The 22,995-nt window shown below is 26.1% G+C and overlaps 1 protein-coding gene across 1 annotated transcript; it reads right to left on the bottom strand.

Annotated features, from left to right (window-relative positions):
* Positions 1 to 4,419: 4,419 nt before the first annotated feature.
* Positions 4,420 to 18,834, bottom strand: LOC107449693 (forkhead box protein C2-B). Its single transcript, XM_016065296.3, has 2 exons — positions 16,643 to 18,834; positions 4,420 to 7,372 (listed from the first exon to the last, which is right to left on the bottom strand). The coding sequence occupies exons 1-2, from the start codon at positions 16,939 to 16,941 to the stop codon at positions 6,451 to 6,453; spliced, it is 1,221 nt and encodes a 406-aa protein (XP_015920782.1). The 5' UTR covers positions 16,942 to 18,834; the 3' UTR covers positions 4,420 to 6,450.
* Positions 18,835 to 22,995: the final 4,161 nt, after the last annotated feature.

The raw sequence follows: 22,995 nt of genomic DNA, 5'->3' as shown, positions 1-22,995 counted from the left end.
TTCAACTTTCTTGCAGCTGTATAAAAATTTATTTATTTTATTACTTTTCCATAAATATCCGTACCACAGAACAATTTTTTCATCATATTATGGTCCTGACTGAAAATATCTTTTTTCCCCCATACTAAAGTGCAACCGTAATTGCGGGTTTTCATAAATTCAGATTTCTGACCATCAATCTGGCATCTGGCAATCTGGGTAGCTATAATCTAAGAAATATAGTCCCAATAGTTAGGTTAAGAAAGCGATCCAAAGTTTAGACCCCTCAATGTTAATTTTAGTTTTTGCGTAAAATAATAAATATTTACTAAAATGTACATTTTGTACGGAATTATCCTCGAATAAACAAATTTTAAAATTGTGTTAATTTAAAAAAAATTCAATTCGCTTAAAAAGTTTAGGAGATATGGCGCAATACACAAAAAGAAAAATTAACATTAAGGGGTCTGAACTTTGGGCCATTCTCCTGACCTAACTATTGGAAGTATATTTCCCAGGTTACTGTCACGCCTTTTATTTTGGAGACCAATGCGAATCGGTCGGGAAAATGTATTTTTATTTAGAGAAAATCCGTTTTTATGTCTGATTTCGCAAAATAAAATATCATCTGTGCTTATTAATTAGCATATTTAAGGTCACCCCCTCGAACCATTAAAATTGAGGCCAAGAATGTCAAGATTTGATCATTAGATCGAAAGTTATTCTGGGTGGTCTGTTTTTTACAGTTCAACATGTCTTGATGCCGAAATTTTAACTTTATACGTAAATACCCTGAAGTAAAATTTTGATCTAATGATCATAATTATGCATATGGAGATTCAAACTTAAGCGTTTTGGATACGGCCTTTAGTGTAACACGTCTTATTTAAGTACACCTATCCTACCAACCAGCCTTAGTAGAAAGTTTAAAGGTCTAGAATTTCTTAATTTAGCTAATTGAGTAGTGCAGAAAATTACTTAAGTTACGCAATCGGAAACGAATGTTCCACACAGTACGAATGATCTCGCATCACATTACCTAGTGCACGTGATGATTAAAGTTACAAAATCAGATACAAAAATATGCATTCTGATCACAAAAAGAGAATGCTCAGTGGATGTAAAAATGGCCACGTGAACGTAAAAATGGAATTAACATATAAGACATGAGTAAAAAAGGAAGGTTGTCTATTTTTTAGCTAAAATATTGGTAAGTCACTTTTTTTTTTGTTTCCAATTCTTTTCAATACATTTTCAAGACTTTACAAGACTTGTACAAAAATGTTTCAAATGATTATAATTGTATGCCGTCAAACTTGTTGTAATACTTATAATTGTTGAGCAGTAATGAATAAATAAAGGAAATAAATATATTTTGCACATGATCTGTTGCAGACAATGAGTTGCACTTTTAAATATTTTCTACGTTATTTTTGAAAAAAAGCAGTCCTTAGAAATTACTTTTGTAGTCCATCGATATTATATAGAATTGGGAAATTAAATCTTGAAACAGAATTAAGAATTTGTTTGATTTTGTTAAAAGGAACTGGTCATCTGAAATAATTTTTAATTTTTAATTTAATTGAAACGAAATAATCTACCGAATACTCCAGCATAATCATGAAGATCCTAATTTAAACACAGATTGGATATATCTTTTGGATTTTTGCTATCCACGACAAATATTTGCATGCAATAAAACCATATTAAAAAAGTGAATAATAAAAGAAAATGTTTCAGTAATTTTACAATTTTAATATTATTTTACAGCAGCAAATTGTAAAAAAAATGAGAATTTTTTTAATAATTGAACCAAATTATGAAACTTTTGACTAAATAAAGTGTTAAAAAATTCAGTGAATGTATTTTTATAAGTAACTGCCGATGCTACGAGCATTTTAATTAGAGAATTTACTACCATAACTTTACTTATTTAGTAACAATTTTGATTGGTTTTAAGTTGGTAGAGAAAGGTTGTATTTGCCATGTCCACTGCATAATATGGATCGGGAGCAACGTGTTAAACTTCAGTTTCGTTTCCCTCGTAAGAATTAACATTGTTAGAGAATCTCTGAAATTTTGAAATCAGTGTACTTCGATAACATAGATATTCAGATGACTGTTTATATTTGGAACGAATGATTTAAAAGATGAAAAGAATCGGTTAAAGCCGAAATACGAGAAAGAAACAAAATAGTTAGACGAATGACTTCCTTCTTAGTCCATGCCACATCCGACTTCTAATCAGTTAGTTTTGAAGAAAAAAATTTGTTTTGTCTGCCTATTATTAGTGTTACTTATTGAATTTAGCACCATATTATTTCCGAATAATTTTAAAAGTTAAAATGTTACAAAGGAAACAAAAGTTCCATCATTCCTGATATGCATAACAACTAAAGGCCCTTCTAAAAATGTCCTCAGAAATTGTTTGTGATGAGAAAATAAAAGTTAAGATAAGTGCATCATCTGGAGTGAAAAATGCTTTGAATGGGATTAATTCAAAATTCTATTCTGATGCCAACTCATTATTTTGTTAGAAATAAACCCAATTTTCGTAATTTAGGATCATACTATGTAATTTGCGCCTAAAATAGAAACGATTAAACTTTTTTCAAAATATAATTTAAACATCAAAAATATATGATGTGGTTATTGATTTCCAGAATTTATGTTTATAAACATCTGATATTATGTATCGAAGTTAAAGCGTTCTGCCATAATGCACTGTTGCACTCGACTGCAAAAGATTCAGAAGAAACTTCTTAAGTCCCATTTGTTTAATTATTTTCAACTCTGACGTTCATAATGTCTTCAACATCCTTGAAATTTTCTCCTTTCAGAAAAAATTGAGTTTTGGAAACAAAAAGCGCACAAAGGATTTATTTGAAGAATATGGTGAATATTTTACTGAAAATTTTTAAAAAAAAACTGGCTTAAGAAACAAAATTTACGGTTGGTGAAATTATTAAAAGAATTTTTCCTCAGTATTAAAGAGAAAAACAGAGACTTTAAAAGTTGTTTTTGAAACTTTTATATCCAAGTATAGAAGTGCATTACAGCAGGTGGAGTTTAATAAAACACCTAGAGAGACATTCTGCTAAAATGACTGTACTGTATAGTAATGAATATCGGGTATAAAAAACCTAATTCTGGTTAATAAAACCTACATATACGATATTTAAGCCATTCATTTGCTAAATTTTCTATTCATACGGTAACGGTTTATCGGAAATTCTGCTTTTCAAGACTATAGTTCTTATTACCCCATATTTAACAAAATAAAAGCATACACTGAAAAGTTAATTTAACCGAATAAAGGATTTTTATGCTATGTTCTAAGGTATCCTGATAAAATTAATAAATTTTATAAGACTTCCCAAATTTTATCACGTATTATAAAACTATATGTTATTGTTAGTTTTACCAAAATCATTACTAAAAACGCTTCAGTAAAAATTATCGTTTTTTTTTTTTTTTTTTTTTTTTTTTTTTTTTTTTTTTTTTTTTTTTTTTTTTTTTTTTTTTTTTTTTTTTTTTTTTTTTTTTTTTTTTTNTAGAAAAAATGGCACGTTGGTGTATAAAGGTTAGCCACCCCTGTTCTAAGATATCCTGATAAAACTTCCCAAATTTTATCACATATTATAAAACCATATTTTATTGTTAGTTTTACCAAAATCATTACTAAAAATGCTTCAGTAAAAATTATCGTTTTTTTTTTTGCGTTTCCATACAGCAAGAAACTCAGTAAATTTGATCATGTTTTGTTAGCTGTTACCATACTTTCTTTTTATCAGTGAACCATAATAAATGACTGGAAAATTTAAATAATATTTTGAGACGTCTTAGAAATTCCTGACCACATTTTGTAGCTTAACCTGAGAAAAAATACTTTTTACTACATTTCTTGAAATCAAAAATTCAGATAATTTAATTTACAATTAAGAAAGTAATATATACAAATTTGACTTTATTTTTCACTCTTTTTGAATTAAATCATTATAGTTCTTCACTTATATTCTGATTTAAATTTAAAAATTGATTGTTTTAAAGAATTTATAAAATCAGAAAAATTAATTTCGAATTCTTTTTGTATCACTTAGAAATATGTGTTTGAAATCTAAAATAAGTAATCCAATAGCTAAAAAAGTAATACTTTATTTTATCAAATTAAAAATTCTACAATTTAAAATCAAGAGGGTTATAAACTAATACTGAGTGATTTGAATTTGTTACATTTAGAAAAAAGTTGGCCTTATTATGAATATCAAATCTAAAAGAAACTCTTAATTTAACTTATGAAATTTCATAAGTAAATTTTTTGCGATGAATATGATTATCTATCAACGTTGTAAGGAGAAAACATATTTTTGATTAAAATTACTTTTGTTTTATTTTTTGGATAAGTGAGTGTATCATTTAAAAAATAAAAATAATCTCAAAAAACACATAAACACAATTTTATTAAATAATGAAGAAAGTTTTTAACAAAATTTGAACAAAACATATTGCATATATTTAATAGAATATTTGAAAAAAATTATAGCTTATAATCAAAACTTTCAATTACTTATACACACTACTAAGTTGTAAAACAACACTATAGCATTTTTGATCAAACCCAAATTATTTTTCAGTATTATAAATATTAATGATTTAGTAATGTCTACATTGTTTAAAAATATTGCATAAATATGAATTTTTAAACTTTCTTATTAATTAGAAATGATGGGTAAACATTCAGTTTCTATGTCAAAAAATACTGTAACTGTATTCAGTAGAAGACGATAAACAATGCATAAAAAAAGTTGTACATTAAGTAAATTAAATTGTAGCGTTATTTAAATGCACAGCAGCATAAAGTTTTTGAATTTTTATAAAAAAACACAACTTTATCACTAGTTTTTGAAAAAGAAATTTCAAAACTTTTTCCTGATAGAAGTAAACAAACACTTTGCCCTTTAAAACTGCTACATCTACATTGCTTGGCATTTATTTTTATTTTTTGAATAAAAGAAATCAATCAATCAATAAAAATTTGCCAAAATAATTTTTAAGCACTGTAAAACTGATATTAAATTAATTTTGTTTATTTGAAATAATAAAACCTTTTAACTGAGTGATTCAATAAAATTCAATTATATTTTAAGAATGTTGCTTACATTTAGCATTTTAACAAATTAAGATTATCAAGATCAGATAAAATCTCAGATTAAATAATTATAATCATGCTAAAAATACAATAATTGTAAAGAATAATTTTTTCATCAAAATTAGTTATTAAATATATTGCACAGCAAAATATATTTTAGTACAACAAAATTAATTAATGACATTAAATTAAAGCAATATAGTCATTTTTAATTAAAAAATTTCTTGGTAAAATGCTTTTAAAGTCTAGTATATATTTTAGAACAATATTTATATTTAATCATTTAATCCCAAAGACTAAATAAAGTATGTTCAGAAATTGCGAGTTTTAAATACGTTAAAATGATACTATCAAATAACGTTTAACTTTTATTTAGAGGAAACTATATAATGCTGTTAAATTTTTTCAAAATCTAAATTTTTAAAGCATTAAATTTTCAAACTTGAAGAGTAAAAATTTTTTTTCACATCTAAATTCCGAACTGATTAGTAAGTGATTAGCTGAATTTAGATCTTTTTTGATCAAAAGCATCTTTAAAACAATTTTTAAGTATTTTAAAAAAGAGATAAATTCCAAATTTTTCAGTCGAGGTTATATGAAAAAAAATATTCAACAACGATAGCCATGAAATATTTACGTTTATAAACATTTTAAGAAACTAACTAAAATGTTTAACTTAAAACGTAGTGCGTATAAAGTAAGGAAACATGTACCAAACTAACAAAAGAAGTATTTATTTGAATTTCATCAATATTTGTAATAAGTTCGTATCTTTTTTAACACGATATTAATAATTTTTTTTATATTTTTCTTTTATTTCAACATGTAAGGTTTTATTTTAAGAAGTAGAGCTTTGGTTCAAGAAAATGTAAACATATATCAATTTTGCTGGGAATATTGAGCTGATAATTTCAATCTTAAAAATGGGCTTCTTGCTTTTTAAACTTTAATACATTGTCAGAAAAATTGGAGCTATAATATCAGTATCTCAAGCAGAAATACAGTACATATTTTTGCCACTTTAACTAGTAATCAATTTAACCATGTCAGACATTAGTATTATGTAATAAAGTTTCAGTTTAACTTAGCTCACTATTAAGGTAGTAAAGATATTATGGTTCAATTCACTCCAAAATGTAATTTTAAACCTATCTACTCAGACATTGAATTGTTTTTGAGTTCTTACTTTTTATCAGTTAACTCTTCCAGCAAAATGCAATTAGTTCTAGCTCAAACTGAGCTGACTATATGAATTAAAGTTCATAAATAGCAGTCCAAATGCTGTACACCATGCAAGTATTTTGGCGATAAAAGAATTATTCTCACCAACGATCTCTGTCAATGGGAGAAAAACTATCTGATGAAGGCCCGGCCCATATAGCTTTGTTCGCAGATGATATATTTAACCATGGGGTGATAAAAGATCCTTGTGCGTTGCTAACAGAGTCTGCTAGTCCATTTAGAATAGGAATGGAAGGCCATGATAGACCTATTGTACTTGCATAAGATGGAATAATTTTATTGTTAAGCAAGTTCACGTGAGAATATAACACCGAGTGTTGAGATGCTAAAGACAAAGGTAAATGACTCGATATGTGCTTGTCCTTATTTAACAGCATTAGCTGATGATACATCAAAGGAGACATTAGACTAGTACTTTCCTCTAATTGGTTGATTGTTTTTGAAGATTCAATCTCATTGTTTTGCTCACTTTGAGATGAATCGTTCTCTTTTTTCTCTTCTGTGGAACTACCAATTAATCTCTCAATCGTGAAATTGGCAGCTTTTGGCGTTAAAGGTGGACTCGTTTTATCCCTAGCATCAGTTCTTGTGGTCATGCATAGACCATTGTCAATGTCTTCTAGAACTTTGTTCTTTGAGATTGATTGATTAACGATAACACCAGGTCTGATAGGAGTATTGAGGTGTTTAGAAGATGTCTTGGAATGGAGCTTCTTTTCACTTTTTGGGCAATTCAAACTGTTCGATTTGGTTTGATATTGATCGACTATTGTGGTCGAGTGAGATTCGATCGATTTTGATTGAGCCATTTTAGTTCTACGTTTCCGTCTGCGGAAATTTCCATTTTCAAACATTTCTTCACCGTTGTTTTTTAAAGTCCAATAACTACCTTTTCCGGGTTTACCTTTTTCTCTCGGCACTTTCAGGAAACAATCGTTTAAACTGAGATTATGGCGAATGGAGTTTTGCCAGCCCTGTTTATTGTCATGATAATATGGAAACCTGAAAAGTAAGGCAAAATTTAAGGATATATTATTTGCTGTTAGTTATAAAAACAGAAAAATAGAACAAAGAAAAAACATAAAAACAACAAAATTCTAATAAATAGACACGCTAAGAAATAAATAAATTAATTAAAGCGATTTAAATGAATGAAACAGTGAATACTAACTATCTATGCAAGTAAAAAGTTAAAAAGAAATTAAAATAGTCAATTTAGATAAATTTAAAAATGAATGGTTAATAAATGTAGTAAATGATATTACCAAAAAAAGGGAAGTTTAAGATATAAAGTAGCTATGTACAATATTAAAAGACATTAGAGTGAAAAGAAAGATTATTCACTGTAATTGAATATAAATTCATTGTTATTGATAATGTAGTTATAAATTAGTAAAAGTAAATTAAGATGTTGTAATTAAAATGTTTTACTGAACTAAAATTGAAAATAAACAGGAAAAGCAATTGAAGTGACTCAAAACGTTATGCTGGTGAATGTGAAAAAATGTACTAACGAGTCAATTTATGCAAAAACTATAACATAAGAAATTTGAAATAGTTCTTAAAATGCTTTTTTATTATTTATTAATATTTTGTCGTTTTATTATTCTTTTTTCGTAAAACGTAATCCAAAGAATTTTTATTGATAATTGTTTAGTCCACCCCCAGATTCAACTGCTAAGATTGCTTTGCAATCATTTATGTTTCTTAGTGTTAAACAGACTGTTACCTCAAAATTAAAGTTTTCCATTTTTTTTATGGAATTAACACAGATTTTGTTCCCAGTTTTAGTTTTCAATTCTGTTGAAAAAAAAATTCTTGCCTAATAATTTTACTCTGTTATCAATACAAGTTCAATCAAATTTATCTTTCAAATTCTTATTTAATATTTGATTACTCTGAAAACACGTTAAATATTTTTCGTCAAGGATATTCATTAGCGATAATGTTAAAAGTAAATTTCTTTAGAATGTTTAAATAATTATTTTAATTTAAATGCATGCTAAGTATGCAATCACTTGTAGTTATTATTAAATAAGACTGTTAAATACAGTTATAATTTTTTATTAAATTTAAGCTCATACCAAGGACAATTCAAGATCCAATTTTATTTGATATATAACAGTATTAGGGATACAAAAGTATTCAAATGGTATTTTCACGTTTGTAGTAATGTAGGAAAAAATGAACATAAAGAAGCTTACTTTGTTTCGAAAAATATAATTTCTATTGGGAAAGATGAAAAGGTGGGAAAAAAAAGAGCCAAGTAGTCATTTTATTCAATGTAACCCGAAATATAAAGGATGAAAAAAGAAAAGAAAAGATGAACCAAATTTAAAATTCTGGCAAAATATTAAACAACTTAACAGTTATTTTTCAATATGAGAGATACCAAGTTAAATGAATCTAAGCAGTAAATCTTAATGAAATGATTGCTGGTATGAATGTGAAGTGAAGTTCTCAAATTCTGGAATTCCCAATTCGTATATTTACAAATGGGAATTTACGGAGCATTTTATACAAATCTTACAATAAATGAAAGGATATTAACTATATTTTATCTTTTACTTTTTTAAAAATATTTTAAATGTAGTGGATAGGCTAATATGTAATGGATAAAAATGCTTTGATAAAAGAGATAAATATACTGAAGAATTTCCATGAATCTAATACAAGGTTTTAACGGACATGATTAAAAATAATAATAAATAACTAATTATTCATAACTAATAATTCATCCTTCATTGATTCGGCATTAATTAGATCTTCAACTTTGAAAGGCTATTATCAACGTTGAACCTAGGTTAAATGCACCTAGGTTAAAAGAAAATGCACTAGAAAACAATTAAAATTAGTTAAGTCTTTTCTGACTTAATTCAACTTTTATTATTTAGATCAAGTAATTAAAGTTCTGAGAGTAGATTCTTTCTGAATTTATTAGATAAAAATTAATATCGATATTATGGAGTAATAGATACTTATAGAATAATTTATTTTATCTCAGTTTCTTCATACTTTTAACGATATTTTTCATGGTAGCAATAGGATTCAATATCAACAACAAAAAAGCGATAAGTAGATCAAATTGCTAATTCGTAAAAGACTAAAAGTACATGTTAATTAGGTATAACACACGATAAAATTTAGATATTGAAAATAAACGTATAGGGCAAAAGAGGATAATAAATGAAGACAGAATGTAAGATAATGTAAATGAGAAACCATATATAAAAATAATGGTGAGAATCAATTTAAAAAAAAAATTCCAATTGAATTGGTCAAAAACGAATTGGAATGTATATGAAGGTAAATATTCTTGACAAAGAATATCTTCACTTCTAAATTGTTTTAAGATACTGAAGATAAAATTCTTTTATATATTGCACTTAAATTCTTTAAGGTACCCGATAGATTGGTGACTTATGTGTGCCATTATTCATTTATTAATTTCAGGTTAAATTTCTAATTGTTCATATCGTCATTATTGTTTTAGCAATGTACTTTAAAGTATGAAAGTGTGTATTCTTATATTCTAAATTTTCATAATCAAGTATTGGTGTTTCTTCTAAACGCTAATATATTTGGTTTTAACTGAACGTAACTCCTAAATTATTAAATTTTAATGACAATTTTTCCTAATATCGAAGCGTAATTAGAAATATTGACGAAAATTTAAAGGAAAAAAAACTTATTGTAAGAGATTAATAATCAATAACATAAAATAAGTATATTTTGCAATATTTAAAAAATTCTAACTTTTCAATAATATGAAATAACTTTTTAATAAAGGCCTTTTACTTTCAAATACTGTTTATGAAACATTTTTATATTATTTAATTGCTTTAATTTATGACTACAGATGGATTATAAAGTTTTGAATTTTTAAGAGAATAAGATCACAAGATTGAATACAAATGTATTTTATTTTAAATTTTAAATCAATTAATAAAAATAAATAATTTTCCTTTCAATTTTAGTTGCAACGTAAATTTTTTATGTATATTTTTCAAGCATTTCTATATATATAATATTTTTACTGCTATTACTTTTTTATTTATTTATTTATATTTTGCGCATTTATTTTACAAATTTTTTACATTTTTATTTTTTTGGGAAAAACCTTTTTACTTTATACTTAGAATAATTTTCCATTTGATTTCACGATAATTTATCTCAACTTTCAAAATGCTTTTTAAAAATGTCACATTATTAATTTAATCCAAAGCATAAAAAATAAAGCAAAAATTTATTTAAAATTTTTAGTTTAATTTGAATAATTGAATCAACATTGACAAAATAATGAAAACTGAATGGATATTGCAAATATCACGATATTCAATGTTTTGAACTTCTGTATAACTTTCAATTCTGATTCATTTCAATTTACTTCCTCAATTTAAATTTTTTAGCTTCTGTGTAACTTTTAATTCTAATTAATTTTAACTTACTCCTTCATTTTAAATTTTAATTTTCCATAACTCTACAGCTCAATTTCAAAGGGATTTAGAAAAAAGAAACACAGATTTCTGATAGAAAATGTCACTCGATTTTGCATGAGTGCTTATTTTTCAATCTCAGTATCTGAATATTTTGGTGAAATGAAAGTAATAATATGATAAAAAAAAGTGTGTAAATAAGATAATTTTTTTTTGTCTAAATAGAAATATCATTGTTTTCTAAATACTTTTTTTACTAAAATTCTTTTTTGATTATCTGTAAAAATAAGGAAAAAAATCGTGTTACTGATAAATATATCTAATCAAATTCAGTTATAAATTTATAAAATCAATCGAACTTAAATAATCTGTCAAATCAATATCTGAAATAAAAATAAGAAAATTTGAAAACTTTGATAAGAACAGCTGTTATAGTTCTTGTTTTCCTCTATAACGTTTAAAAGTTTACTAAACTATAAACTTCGACTTTCCGGAAAAAAATACCATATACAGTAAACAATAAATATTGAAATAAACTATGTTTACACACGTGTAATACTGCGCAACAGATAGGATTACTTTATTCTAGAACATCTGTTTATATTTTGATAGTAACATTTATTTTTATTGATAAAAAAGATGCATTTATTTTATTTCCCATTTTTAGTTAGTTTAGTTAGATAAAATCATAGTATATTTTGAAATAACTCTTCAGGAAGAATAAAAATCAACAGCTAGAAAAAAAACACATCAAAAATTTCGTAAATAACTCTTGAAGTACTATGCTGAAAATATTACTTAAATATCTACTATGTGGTTATGCTGACTCCATGTAAAATATCAATTAAGTTATAGCCTGAAAACTGATGAAAAAATAAACAATTGACATTATAATGAAAATAAGTTTTTATTAAAATAGGCAAAAATAAATTTTAAAAACATTACTAATATTTAAATTGCTGTAAAAACGTCGCCTTTCAATGAGGTGAACCGGGTTCGAATCCCAGCGATGGCTACTTGATACGAATTCCGGCTTGCACCAATCTCACTGCTGAGGTAAAATATCTTCAATTGTAGACGGATCATGGGTTAGAGTCCCTTTGCCTTCAAACAAACAGTGGAAGGTTATCGTGATTTTCTTCTCCATTTAACGCAAATGCGGGTAAGTTCCATGAAAAAGTCCTCCACGAAGGCAAATTTCTCCTAATACATACTTGATCCAGGAATTTCCTGCTCTTTCGGATTGGGTTCAAAATTACAAGGCTATGGATTTGAACATTAGTTGTCGTAAACCCAAAAATTGGTTCGACTGTTCAACGACAGTAATAAAATAAAATGTACAAAAAATTCATAACTTGCAATTAATGCTGCTTTCAGTTTTGTTTCTCTTTTTATTTCATTTTATTTTATGTTATTTTATTTCTTATTTTATTTATTTATTTATTTAATTTTATTTTTTATTTTATTTTTTATTTTATGCATTTATTTATTTTATTTTATTTTTGTTTTTCATTTTATTTATTTATTTAATAAGTTATTTTAAAAACCAAGACTCAAAGTATCAAATGAATAGGTTCACACATAAATTTCTTGCATTTGTTACGCTTCTGAAAAAACATGGTATTTTTTAACTTTTGCATAGAGCTCATCAACTCCATTTTGATGCAGGCATTTAACCCTCAAATTCTTTTCAAAAAACAAATGAAACTGCATGGGGTTAAGTAACCAAAATTATGGAAGATAGTTTTATTGGTGATATGTTAGTAAATAAATTTTAGCATCCTACTTTTTTTAATGCGAAAATCTATCAAATGTTGAGCAGCAATCAAATAGACATTACCTTATTACCTGTAGGGATCTCATTCATGCAGCTAAGTTATTAATATATTTCATTAAAGTAGAAAGTAAAAATGTTTCAAATAATGAGTTGAAAACGTTTGAAAAAGAGCAACAACAATGTAAAATATGCTTTATTTAAGTATTTTATTGCTTAATTACTTCAATATTTTATTTTAAAGCTGAGTATCTGTTTTTCGCAAGCGGTGAAAAAAAATCAATAAATCAGCACTGAACAAGACTACGAAATCATGAACAGAACTCAAACATACCAACACAATTAATAAACTAAAATAATTCCATTTCATTATCATAGGCGTCAATATTAATATGATATTTTCTTATTTTTCTTCTAAAGAAATTAATACCATTTCTTCAAAAATTTTGCTTTCTAGTAAATAGATTATTTTTTTTTCAATTTGTCGCTATTACCATATTCATTTTAGTCATTAAGCTTATCCGACATAACGAATAAAAATTACTTAAATATCAATATTAACTTCATTTTGATTAAAAAGAGCTATAAGTTAGCAAACCTCACTGATGTTGTGCTTAAAATATTTAATATAAGAGAATCATATAGAGCTTAATTTAAAACAAAATCATTATTTCAAAGCCAATAAAGAAATTTTTTAAAAAATGATTTTTTGAATCCGGAGTTAAAAGTGCTTCTTTCAATCATTGTTTTAATTTTAGTATGCTAGTGCAAATAGTTCTGAAATCATAGGAGAAACTTAAGCGCATGACATATTCTACATTTAATTTTTAGATATTTATAATGAGTAATTAAAACAAAAATAATATCTTATTTTAACAGGAAGACATTTTTCGAGTCTTCTCCAAAATCTTTACCGTTTTTTAAGAAAATATCAAAATAACTTTCGATTGAATAGTTATTCATTCAATTAAGTTAATTCAGACTTAATGGCTCAAGAGACAAATAAAATTAGGGTTAAATGATTGAGGTTTCATTTTATTACTAATTATAGTAATATATATATATAATTTAGGTAGGAAGGAAATATTCGTATAAGAATAGTTCTGTTAGGTTAAAAATAAAGCATTAGCCTAGAAAAACATTAAATGTATAAATGCATTACAAGCATTAAATGTATAAAAAAAGGGATAATTTTAAGTTCGTTTTGAAATCAAAATGCTTAAGCTATTTTAATTATTTAAGTTATTTTAAAAATAAAAAAAATTCATCACGAACTTTTTATCAAATATTTTTATTAATCGTTAATTAAGAAATTTTTTTTAAATCCTAGGTCCATTTTTATTTTATGTTAGATTAAATATATTTTACAATGTCATAACAAAAATGGTATCACGACGTGACAAATAGTTTATAAACAATTATATTTTAATTTTTTCCTTAACAAATAGTTTATTAGCCATTATATTTCCATTATGTACCGTTCCAATTGACAAAATTTACATAAGCTATTATGGTTTTTTATTAATTAGCTGCAACCACTCTCGTTTCCTAAATGCAGTAAAAAAATAGTGAAAATTTTATCTTCTTGACCATCTTTTAAACCATTTAATTTAACAAGTTTCATTTTCTCAACAAACGCAATAATATTTAAGAATCATTACGGTATAAAGTATTATGATTTTAAAAAATGCGGCTTTGATAAAATAAAATAAAAATTACGTACATATTTTCAATATGCAAGCGTCAAATCAACTAGTGTTGTATTTATTCTCAAATATAGCTAAAAATAGTCACCTTTATTATAGAATGATTTTTGAATTTTTTTTAAAGTAAAAGGAATAAAACCATAAAATTTAATTTGATTAAATAAAAAGAAACTTATAAAAAAAGAAGTAAGCAAAACTTTAGAAAATCCTATCCGTTCTGATATCTGATAAGGGTAAATTTAACACTATTTTAAAAAGTTTAGCATTTTCTTTTATTTATGATCAATAAAGAGGTAAAATTATTAAAAAGTATTGAATTATTTCAAAAGTACATGATACGAAATAAATTGACAATTTATGATTGCAAACTAATTAACTAAAATATTAAGAAACAAGTATTGTTCAAAACTAATTAAAAATGGATTACTTTTAAAAAAAATAATTTTTTTACTTTTTACGTTACAAAAGAGTAGAAAAGTGTTTTTAAAATTCTTTTCTACTTTTAGACAGTTCGAAATTAGTTAGATATAACGAAAATTAGTTGTAATAAATTTCATAAATTGTAAATTATTTTTTTTAACTTTATAATAATATAAAAATAATAAAAAGAAAAATAATAATAATGTTACAAAATATACGAGGTACATAAATCGTTGACTATGTTATAATTTAAAAAAAGAATCAGATATTTTTTTGTAGTAACTACTTTATAAATAACATAGTCCAAAATAACATTTTGTGAATGACTTTTAAATTTAATTTAAATCATACACAAAAAAGTCATTAACAAAAAGCACTGTTTTTAGTTTTAAATTATTTTTAGGGAGAATGAACAAAAATTTTATCTTCAATAATAATGAAATTTTGATACAAAAATGCACGTTTATAAAAAACACAAGAACAAATTAATTTATGCAATTGCTAATGTATCCCAACACACAAAAAAGTCTGTTAATTATATTCAAAATAATATTAATATCTTTTTTTGTAAAAAAATGAAATTCATTCAAAATAAAAGAAAACAGGTAAAACTATATTAAAATTATTTTTTTTTCAATCCAGACTGAATTTTTAAACTTTACTTGTAAAAAATCGGGTTATTTTCAAATAATTAACTAAATGAAACCAAATAAATTAATTTTCAAAATGAAGTGAGGGACAATTACGCATCATCTATTTCTCAAAACAGTTTCGTTTAACGAAAAGGTACAATACGGGAACTACGAAACTTAAAAACAAATTTTACTTTTACAAAAACTTATTATATGCTTAAAAATTATACAAAATAAATAAGTTTAATAAAATAGCAGTGGATACGCCATTATTATTTTTATTTGAAATTTTATTGTAATAAAAAAACACTACTTAAATATGTATGTAAGAAAATAAGCAAACAAATCTAACAACTTTGAAAATAAAATACGAAACTGTTAAATATATTTATGAAACATTTTAATATTTATTTTGAGACATTATTTAAAGAAATTAAACGATATGAAAAAAAATTTCAAAACTTTCAGTACTAATTATTCAGTACTAGCTATTCCAAAATTCTAAAATTTATATTAAATTTTAAAAAAGTGAATTTTGATGAATGCTTAAAATTGAAGCAATATTTAATATTTAAGAAAATAAACATTTTAAATTAATTAATAACTAAAACAGTTTTAAACTCATTTTTATTTTAAGGTAACATTTCTTTAAAAGATATTTTAAAACTGTTTTAAGTTTAAAATGTTCTTTTAAATCTTAAGTTTGCAAAACTGTTCTAAAATTTTAAAATGAATTTGTGCAGTTATTTCAAAGTTTTAAAATTGATTATAAATATAAAAAAGCTATTAAATAAATAATGAATACATATAATGGAATTAACATTTAATTGTTAATTAAATATTTTTTAAATTAATTATCATAAACGTAATGATAATATTATTTAACAATTCATTACTTATAGCTAAAACTTTTCCTATTCTCTAAAAATTTCTTATTCATTTTATGAAATGCCTAAAATTAGGTATTTAAAAAAAAGGACATTTTATAACAAGACATCTTTGATTTAGAATTGTTATAATTTTAAATAAAACCTACAACTTTTCCAAATGTTGTCACACAAAAAAATCATATTAATTATGAAATCATTATTGAAACTTATAAAATTAAAATATCACAGCTTCCAGAAATATTTAAAATAAAAAGTTTATATGCTCAAAATATAAATAATTAAAAAATTGGTTAAACAGCTTTAAAATCAAAACTGTCATTCTAAATAACTATTATTATTAAATTTTTAAAAACTGTATTTATTAATTTTTATAATTAAAAATAATAATAATAGTAGTAGTAATAATAGTCTCACCTGTCCATTATGAACTTATATATGCCATCCAATGTAATTCGGTTGTCAGGTGAATTTCTAATCGCCATAGCGATTAAGGCTATATAAGAATAAGGAGGCTTCTGCGGTGGTGGTTCCGCTCTACCAGCTTCGTGAATAGGATTTGTTTGGGATGGTGCAAGTATCCTCCCCATCTCATATCCGGGCAGGTGCCGGTACCCTGAGAGCACTCCCTCTGTTGCTCTATGAGTATAAAGCATCCCAGGATTGTACACAAAGTTTCTAGGATCGGCAAAAATCGGAAAATATCGGTTTGCCATAGTTCTGGAATGTCAATAATTCTTAATAAGTCAGTCTCACACCACAGTTCGAAAAAGTTCTATTATGTTTGAGATTTCATTAAAAGAAGTTAAATCAGTGTCTAACAGGTGCCTGTCTCGTGCACAGAGTCAGCAGACGACTCTTCGAAGACTTTGTTCCCGAAAACAGTTTATATATCCACCAAAACTTTTCTCTTCACACTATCTTCCACTTCTAGTATTGCATCACCCTTTACTCCCGGCGATCCTGGATCAGCCGATCTGTGAAATTACCAACTGATCTTTTCAGCCAACCAAGAACAAGAGAATGTCTGTAGAGTGTGTATGGAGTGCCTGAAGGTTCGAGCACCCCTCTATTCCTTTCCTTCTCCAGTATTTTGAGATTCAACAGCAGGAGGACACTCCGGAGTAAAATAAACCTTATCCCCCGAGCCGACAAGGGTTGTACAACCACTATTCAGTGTTTCCTTTCACACGGTCTTTGTTACAAAAACATATCAATCACAATTTGATTGGGTTGGACTCGGGAAAAGAAGTTGGCGCTCCAGGCAGATTTCCGGAGTTCTTGTTTCGGAAAAGTAGCACTGGACATCTGGTTATTTCCTAGCTTTTCTCCTTGTTAAAGAACTAGTATTGTTTATGTTCTATTTCCCCCGGAGAAGCGATTTTCTCCTACCCGTGAAGACTATGTTATGATTATCCTATTATCATACCGGGATAAGTAGATGTCTTTTTATCTTCTCACTCCGATAAGACTTTTGTTGAACAAATGATTGCAGTTCTTCCAAAGATGAAATAACATTAGTAAACTAGTTACAGAGAATTAGTCATAACTTTGTCACTTTGGGTTAATAACTTGTTTTTTTTTTTGTCCTTTATTTCTCTATCTTATTTTTGAGATTTCCAAATATTTTTCTGAGCGAATTCATTTATTATCTGCTTTAAATATTCAATAAACTTTTAATGCAGCTTTGTTAAGGAGACTGTTTTCCTTGCAGAAAATCCATTATTATCCAGATATCAACTTATTCTTTTCTTTCTTTTCCTTGTTGTTTGTTCCTCTAAAAGGTTGTAACTGAATATAATTATAGATTATATTCGTATTTTATGCTGCCAAAAATTAGTAAGAAATTATCGGTACTAATTTATATTTCATATTATTTTACTTTTTTATGAGAAGTTGACTTTGTATTATTATTGTTGACTAGTCAATATACAACTTTGTTGAGACACTTGTTCCTTTTGCAGAAAGTTCATTAGAAATACACATATTTTGTGCACATTTGCTGACGTTTGCTGTATTATATATAAATAGTACTATTATTATTTCGTATTGTTTGCGCTTCATCAAGTAGTTGTCAGCACTATTCCAGATTTAGTGAAGTCTCAAACAACATTTTCTAAAGCTTTACGTATCGAAATCTTGCGATGAAAAAAGAGCATAACTCTTAACACTGAAAGTATATTCTTTTTACATATATAAATTCTCATGAGCAGCTAATTGTATGTTTTCGGTCATTTAGCCTGAAACGGTGAAGTCTTAAGGTAAGAACTGATTAATTGTACAGTATCAGCTAATAAGCTCACGAGATGAGAAAGATAAAAAAGAGAGTAGTCCGTCTAATACTAGGATGATTGCTTTTTTTTTTATCCATAAATTTCTATTAGAACATCATCAGCAAATCGTCTGCACTCGTCCATGATGCCAGATCCCGCGAAGTTCAAAATGAGAAATGATAATTTCCAAGGTATCAGTCTCACGCATTGAGATGAAAAAAGTGAGGAGTGCTTCGAACAGTGAGAAGAGCGTGTCTTATCTCTCTTTTCAAACTGAGCAAAGCGTTTAGGCGTTTCTCGTTTAAATGTATGACCTTTTTCTATCTCTTCCAAAGTGTTATTTCTTTTCTTCTTTTTTATTCTTTTCGCACACCCTCCTCCGTTGTTTTTTCTCCTTTTAACAACTTCTCTCTTACTTTATTGGATGCTAAGGGGGTGGTGGAGGAGGGGCCAAGAGGGATTTTTGTTGAATGTTATGTCATATGGCGTGTTTGGTTTAGGTCAAAGTGGACTTTTTGATGGGGGTATAAATGGGTGCCCATAAAGAACAAACAATCTTGTTCGAAGAGTGTGTATTGTCCGTCCGGCCCACACACGTCAATTAAACACTCTCGTTGCTATGACGACCACCGGCTGCGACCAATCAGCAAGCGAGAAAACGGTGAGGGATTTTATTTATAAAACCTAACGGCTCATTATCCGGTGGCCCACCCAGGCCGGGAATGGTGGTTTGTTTGTCTTTTTTCAATTGCGAGGCTCCTATATTTGGCTGCTTATTGCGATTAATTTTTTTCAATCTTCATTTTTGTTTTCGCAGCTTTTTAAAGGATGAAAATTTAGAAGTAAAAACTTGCATTTATGTAATATCTCACGCAATTGTATAAATTAATATATCATGGGTCATATCAGAAATAATTAAATATTATATTAATCAGCAAAAATTATCCTTTAATCTAAAAAAAATTAAAATACCTTAAAAAAATTTATTTTCCAGTAAAATTTTTCAATTTATACAAATATTTTTTTATAAAATATTCTTATTTATTATTACTGAATTATCATTAATATTATTAGTCTGAAATTTAGTAGTATGAAACAGTAGCTAAAGAAAATTTATGTTCTTAAACAAATTTTTACTGTTTTTAAAATAAAGATGCTTTTAAACATTTTTTCATCCTTTCGTTTTATTTTTTTCATTCTTAAGAATTTAAAGTTGAATATTATATGTCTTTATTCTATCTTGTCTATTTTATTCATAACATCTTAAATGCTTTTTTTTCTTTCCTTTTTTTAAGAAAAAAAAAGAAATATTCTTAATTTAAATATTAGAAATTTATGCAAATAGTCTTACAGTTATATAAAAACTTATAAACTTCTGATTAGAAATTTCATTATAAATTTTTATTTTCAAATAAATTTTTTTAGATATTGGCTGGAAATACTTTTAACTGATAATTCTTTTAATCAATGCAAGCATTACCACACTTAATAGAAAACCTTATAAAAGATTATTCCAGTGAAAAATTTACTTCTGTATAGCTTTTGCCACGTATTATAACTATTCAACTTAATTAATGACTAAAAATAATTTTAAAAAGTTTTAGCAAAATTTTAAATATTGTGACCAATTTGTCTTAGAAAGTATACAACCCTACATGTTTAGCGCATTTAATTTTTCATTTCAGCGCAATTAGCATTTAATTTTAGCGCATTTAATTAACTAAACAAGATACGCTCCTTCCTAAAGAGGTTAATAACGGGTATTATTAAAGGAACACGATAAATCTTCCAATTTTCTATTATGAAAGGATCGATGATAAATTATTAATTATAAATCAATCCACAAACTCTTACGTGGTGATCGTGCATTTAATAATACGCAAATTACACAAACTTTAAAAAGACATTATGTGGTCAAGTTAAATAACATGATAATATTAGAATGTCCGATAAATGCCGACCATTTTTTTTAAATTTTTTCATGCAATAATTTCAAATCTTTGAATACATTTATAAAATATATATTTCCTATAAAATATATATTTTCACAAATAAATTTTTAAAGAAACTTGAATTTTCTTATAAATATTATATTACTTTTAGAGCTGAATTGTCTATATTCCATATTAACGTTAAAAAAAATTCCTTGTTATTTTGAATTGTACTACTCTTTTTAACGTTGCGATATTTGCGCTAAAGAAAACATTCATTCCAAACATACATATTCATTTCTGTGACCTTCATCCTTTCAATAAGTGCTTTTAATTTTTCAAATATAAACTACATATTTCAATGTGACAGAAATTATTACGTATATAAACAACCGATTTGTAACTGTCGGCTTATTACCCTTTTTTCCCCGACCAAACTCCCGACTAAGGGATGAAAAAGGAGAAAGAAAATTCTAAATATGCTTTTAATCCTTTTAATTTAACTTCAAAAAGTAAACTAATCATGTATTTAGTTCACTCAGCCGTATTTTTCGAAACATACAAAATGCAAGGTAGTCATCCTATCACAATTTGAGTTAAAATGCATAAAGATTTTAGATTTTTTATTAATTTTTTCTGATGAAACTATGTCAATACAATTCTGATATTAGTTTATTATTATACACTTGTTTGTATTTAGATTTTTTATAAATATCATTGTTTCTTGCGTTCAAAAATTTTGTTTATCACCATTCAAGTCTTTAGTTTAAACAGTAAAAAACTAAATTTTAAAAAATTTAAAAACATAAAATTTTGTTGTTTTAAATTACACGAAAACACAAATTGCGAAATTTTATTGCCTTTCATTTGTAGTGATGAGTGTTATCGACAATTTCAACTTTTATCTATGAAAAGGTTCATCTAACATAGAATATAGTTATTATGTCTTATATACTAGTGAATTGGAATTGAATAATTGTAGTGGTAGGCAAGCTACAGTACTCCCCCACCGGAATTTATCTATGATTTTATATTTTTATATATTTATGCAGAAATTTCGCTTTCACTTTGAGAATTATTTATTTTAGTCCCTCTTAGTAGACTTTGATTTTTCTACTTCTGAAAAGTTTTAAGAGTTTTCCTTAAATAATTTTACACTTTTAAAAAGCATTACTCTATTTTCTTCGTTAAAGTAAATATGAAATGCTTCCGAAATATCCAAAGTCACAAATGAATTCGATGAACGAATACAATACCACTTATTTGATTCATTGCTGTTTTCGTAAGAAGCCGGGAGAGCTGTATTAAGTTCACGGTCGTGGTCGCTCCTATGTTGCCATCAGTAGTGGAGTGTCATCAGCAGATCAGCAGTCGAGACTGAGTAGCAACAGCATGCTGAGGAAAATTTCGCAGTCACAAATAGCAAGTCAACTGTTCAATGTGGACCATCCATGGAAGTAGGCGTTTTTGTCAAGGAAGGCTTAGTCAGATCACATCTGATGGTCACCAATATGGAGCGAGTTTCATTGACAATGTCAACTTTCATCTGAGAAAAGGTACGCTTACATAATATCGAGTTTAGATATCTTATATTGAATAATTGTAGTAGTAGACACGCTACACATTTTTGAAGGAAAAAAATCTACTGAAGTTCTAAAAGTTACTAAGAACTATTGCTTTTACTCTAATAAAATGACCTCAATGTTTGTAATTTTTTCTGAAAGGTATGGTCCTGTCAAATGACACTCTTTCATCGAAAGTGTATTAAGTACAAAAAAAAAAGAATATGTACACCACACATTAAGTAATAATGCTAGTTAAAATAAACAGAATTTTATTGAATCATTTCAAAAATATTTATTTACACTGTTTACAAGCTTTAAATTAATGTTTAACGAATAAAAGATTATTGAAAAACTTACATTGTCGTTAAAAAATTAAGCTTGTATGAATATTCTCGTGTAATGCTTTTAAAGAAAAAAAATTTTTATAGCTAATAATATTAAAAAAAATTAAATATAACAGAATAAAAAAATAAATTATTTAAAGTACCTAATTTATATTGCTCTGATCAAAAGTTATTATGAATGGCATAATAATGATGGATATTGAATTAAACGATGTGATACCGATTTGAAATAAAACATATAGTGTTCATAGATTGAAATCGATTGAATCATTTGGAAATTATGTTCTTAAAAGAAGAAAATTAATAAAAATCAATTCGTAAACTTTCTTTACTCGAAAACTATAGAAATTTTAGTGATAAATTAAACTATGCTGAATTATTTCGAAATTTAATAAGGGTTTATCAAAAATGAATGGCATGAATTTATAATTGTAAGGAATTACATGTAATAGGGATTTCAAATTAAATAATTAGGAAAAATTACTGTAGTATGTAATAATAAATAAGTCAATTATATCCATCTCAACGGCCATTTAGCTAACATTATTACAGTCTTAGATCTAAGAAATAAATATGAATTTATTTATTTCTCTTGTCTACGAAATATTTTTCTTCAATTATTTATTTTTCACGTAATTATTTCTATTGTATATCGTT

The sequence above is a fragment of the Parasteatoda tepidariorum genome, chromosome 4, assembly GCF_043381705.1.
Source record: "Parasteatoda tepidariorum isolate YZ-2023 chromosome 4, CAS_Ptep_4.0, whole genome shotgun sequence".
NCBI lineage: Eukaryota > Metazoa > Arthropoda > Arachnida > Araneae > Theridiidae > Parasteatoda > Parasteatoda tepidariorum.
This window is presented reverse-complemented; position numbering and strand designations above follow the sequence as displayed.